Below are 3,633 nucleotides of genomic sequence, written 5' to 3' on the forward strand. Positions count from 1 at the left end.
ATGCACCATGACTACAAATAAATATTTTCCCTAAAATCTTTTCTTTTACTACATGCTGAAAAAAATGCTAAAAGTGATCCTAGCGCAAATATGAAAAGTGGACTTATCACCATAGCAACAAATTGACTGGTCCTGTAGATTGGACCATTTTTTTCTTTTTGCTGTTGCGACAAAACCATTTATCATATAGAGTCCCAGACATACTAGCTACTGACATTGAAGATACAAGTTTATACGTGCTACACGTAAGCAACCAATGGCCGTTTAAAAAACAAAAACAAAAAAACAGAATAGAGTAAAAAGGTTTTCTTTTTTTATTTTGTAGAATATCATTATTTCTATTTGTGAAAATTGGTGCAGCACTCAGATAGCGTTATAATTTTGCAGTTGTTTCTCCTTGAAGGCAAGGTTCTTGTTTTTTTTATGTATGTAAGCTTTGCTAAATGTCAAAATAGGCATAATGTCCTTTGGATTGTCCTTTGAATAATTGAGGTCAACATGTCTCTGTTCTTTTATTTGTAAATGTCTGCAATTAATACAGAGGGTAGCTATACTATGTAGCTAGCTTGTACACAGTGACATCTAACAGGATGTCCGTCTTGGATGCTTTTTTAGCAGTATATGTTATGTCGTATGTTCATTCCATATCTAGCGTAAGTGTTTTAGGTAGATGTTACACCTGTTTCTGTGCATTGGGCAAAATGGATTGGTGTATATTAAGCCTGTTAGATCCCAAATGTGTTTTGGGTGGCTTGATTTTAGCTCCGACACCGGAAGTTGCCATCCATCCACTGCCCTACATGCATATTGGTGTGTGACCTTCAGGAGGCCAGAGATGGCAGTGTGATTCTCCATGAAATGACGATATGGTTGCCTTCTATGGCAAAATGGCTAGACCTAGTCTTTATTTGTCCTGTTCAAACTATATGTTCTTTATACTGAGTTAAATTGATATATTTAAGTATTATGATATGGGCAGATTATGCCTTTTACAGTTGTTTTAGTGAATACAAAGATAAAGACATTGTTTAATAAAGACTCTAATTAAGTAAAATTATATTTTTTTCCTTTGGAAAGCCAGTTAATACACAATACAAATGTTCACTCTCTGGCTACACATTAGACAGACTAATATATGCTCATTTTTGACTCACAGATCTGTGTAAACATCTGTAGCTTTTTATAACTTATATTGTCTTCGTATACAACAAACTTATTTTGGGGCTAACAAAGTGTCGTGCTCTACGAGCTGAATAAAGGAACGTGACTCAGAAACCACAAGTCATTTAGGCAGCCTCTCAGGGAGCCTAAAATGTCACAATTGCCACAAGTCTGAGCCACATCAAACTGCTCATCGTAGTTCACTGTTAAATAAATGTGCTGGCTTTGTAAAACTAATTAAAGCATGGTTAGAATTAGATTTCTTTCTCTTCACATCAGACACAGGTCATCAGTGTTTAACATTAAGTTCAGGCAAAATGTAATTGTTTCACATTTTTCATTTTTAAAAAGAACATCAAAATGCTATAAATGTGCTATATCTGATGTCTAGACATGTGCTAATTGTTTGGGATATCTTGCGTTTGATCCCAGCAGTTCTAATTTGTCTTTATTGTTTTTACTATATTTGCAGGTACTTTATGTCAAGATGACGGTGACTGTTCCTGTTACTTCTGTTCTTGTATTGCTGCTTGGTTTGGCACAGGAGTGTCTAGGACAATGTGAGGAAGCCTCCAAAATGACAGAGATGGATGTCAATATAAAATACAGCCTCGAAAACTTTACCACTGATTCGCCTATACAAAATATGCTTCTCCACAGGGGCTATGTGTATGTTGGAACCATAAACAGAATCTACGTGTTGAATGAAAACCTCACTAAGCTTTCAGAGTATAAGGCTGGACCTGTGTTGGACCATTCTAATTGCTTACCATGCAAAGACTGCATGGTAAATGGACAGTCATCTAATGCCACTTGGAAGGACAATATCAACATAGCGCTACTGTTTAACGATTTCTACGAGGATCAATTGATAAGCTGTTGGAGTGCCCACAGTGGCGCCTGTCAACGCCATGTGCTCAGCTTTGAAAAGCCTTGGGACATTTCAAGTAATGTTCATTGCCTGTACTCAGCGCATGTACAGAAGGATACAGATAAGTGTCCGGACTGTGTTGTTAGTGCCTTAGGAAGCAAGATCCTCCTAACAGAAAACGATAGATTTGTTAAGTTTTTTGTAGGGAATACGGTTAAGGAACCACAGTCTAAACTTCATTCCATTTCGGTGCGGCGGCTAAGAGAAACACAAGATGGATTTGAATTTCTTGCGGATAAGTCCTATCTGGATGTGCTTCCTCAGTACAGAGAGTCGTACCCTATAAAATATGTTCATGCATTTGAAAATAACAACTTTATTTACTTTTTAACAGTGCAGAGAGAGTCCCTTGATTCACAGGCATTTCACACTAGAATTGTCAGGTTTTGTTCTTCAGACCCTAAACTGCGCTCCTATATTGAAATGCCCCTGGAGTGTATATTTACAGAAAAAAGGAGAAAAAGATCATCCACCAGAAAAGACATTTTCAATATATTGCAAGCTGCCTATGTAGGCAAGGTAGGTCAAGCCTTGGCGGAGGAGATGGGATTAGGTTCAGGCGATGAAATACTTTATGCTGTATTTGCCCAAAGCAAACCAGACTCATCGGAGGTCACTAACAGATCCGCTGTGTGTGCTGTGCCTATGAAGATAATAAATGACTACTTTAACAATGTGGTCGACAAACATGGTACCAAGTGCCTGGAACACTTTTATGGAAAGGACAGTCGATTCTGTAATAGCAAGGTAAGATTGTTGTTTTTTGTATTTCTGTGTTTCAAGATTCTAGGCTCGTTATCACTGGCCCTAAACATTACAGGCTTTGGTTTTCCTTGTCTGTGCCTCTTGAGAATTGTGAAATAAGACCCATGACCTAGGTTTCCCAGATGTTTTAGGTTTCTGGGACAAGAAGAGTCTTACATAACTGTTCAGGTGCCACAGAGCTCTCCCAGCAGGAGAACGATATGTCCATACATGGGAAATCTATGAAGGAAGTGACCCTGGTGTCCATCCTCCTGTTTATTTTGGTCTGATTAATAGCCCAAAATGCACATGGTTTGTAAGTATTCCAAGCCAGTACCGAGGACTAGCAGTAAATATTTATTCCTATGAATGTATCTGACACTATAGTCATGCAAATTTGGAATAATGAATTAAAGAAAGCCATGGGGGTACCATTAAGAATTCTCAGGGAATTGAATACTGTTGAGCCTTCCAGTCCAGTCTCTATGGTCAGCAGCTGTTGGCCTCTGGAACAATCATTTCCTTACTGACAGATATGTCCCATGGGAATGCAGTGACACGCCATTCAAAACGGAGATTAACCCTTCCAGTTTGTTATGAGATTGTTTCCTTTCAAAGAACTCCATCTGTCAAATTAAACCAACCTATTTGTATCACTGAAACTATATGTGATCGTTAAACAATTGACAATATTTTCACAAACAAAAACAGTTAATTAAAGTTTACAATGTCTAATTAGTCAGCAAGGGATGTGTCTTTCATCAGTAAGAAATTCTGATAACATTTCAGTCTTTTGT

General features: G+C 37.8%; 1 protein-coding gene across 2 annotated transcripts in view; it reads left to right on the forward strand.

Moving 5' to 3' along the window:
• The first annotated feature begins 1,637 nt into the window (after positions 1–1,637).
• The window catches only part of MET (MET proto-oncogene, receptor tyrosine kinase), a 49,694-nt gene continuing 47,698 nt past the window's right edge, over positions 1,638–3,633 (forward strand). For both annotated transcript variants that reach the window (XM_053462289.1, XM_053462290.1), the window contains exon 1: positions 1,638–2,839. In XM_053462289.1, the coding sequence (XP_053318264.1) occupies positions 1,649–2,839 (1,191 nt within the window). In that variant the 5' untranslated portion in view covers positions 1,638–1,648. The remainder of the gene's footprint in view (positions 2,840–3,633) is intronic.

The sequence above is a fragment of the Spea bombifrons genome, chromosome 4 (genome assembly GCF_027358695.1).
Source record: "Spea bombifrons isolate aSpeBom1 chromosome 4, aSpeBom1.2.pri, whole genome shotgun sequence".
Lineage (NCBI taxonomy): Eukaryota > Metazoa > Chordata > Amphibia > Anura > Pelobatidae > Spea > Spea bombifrons.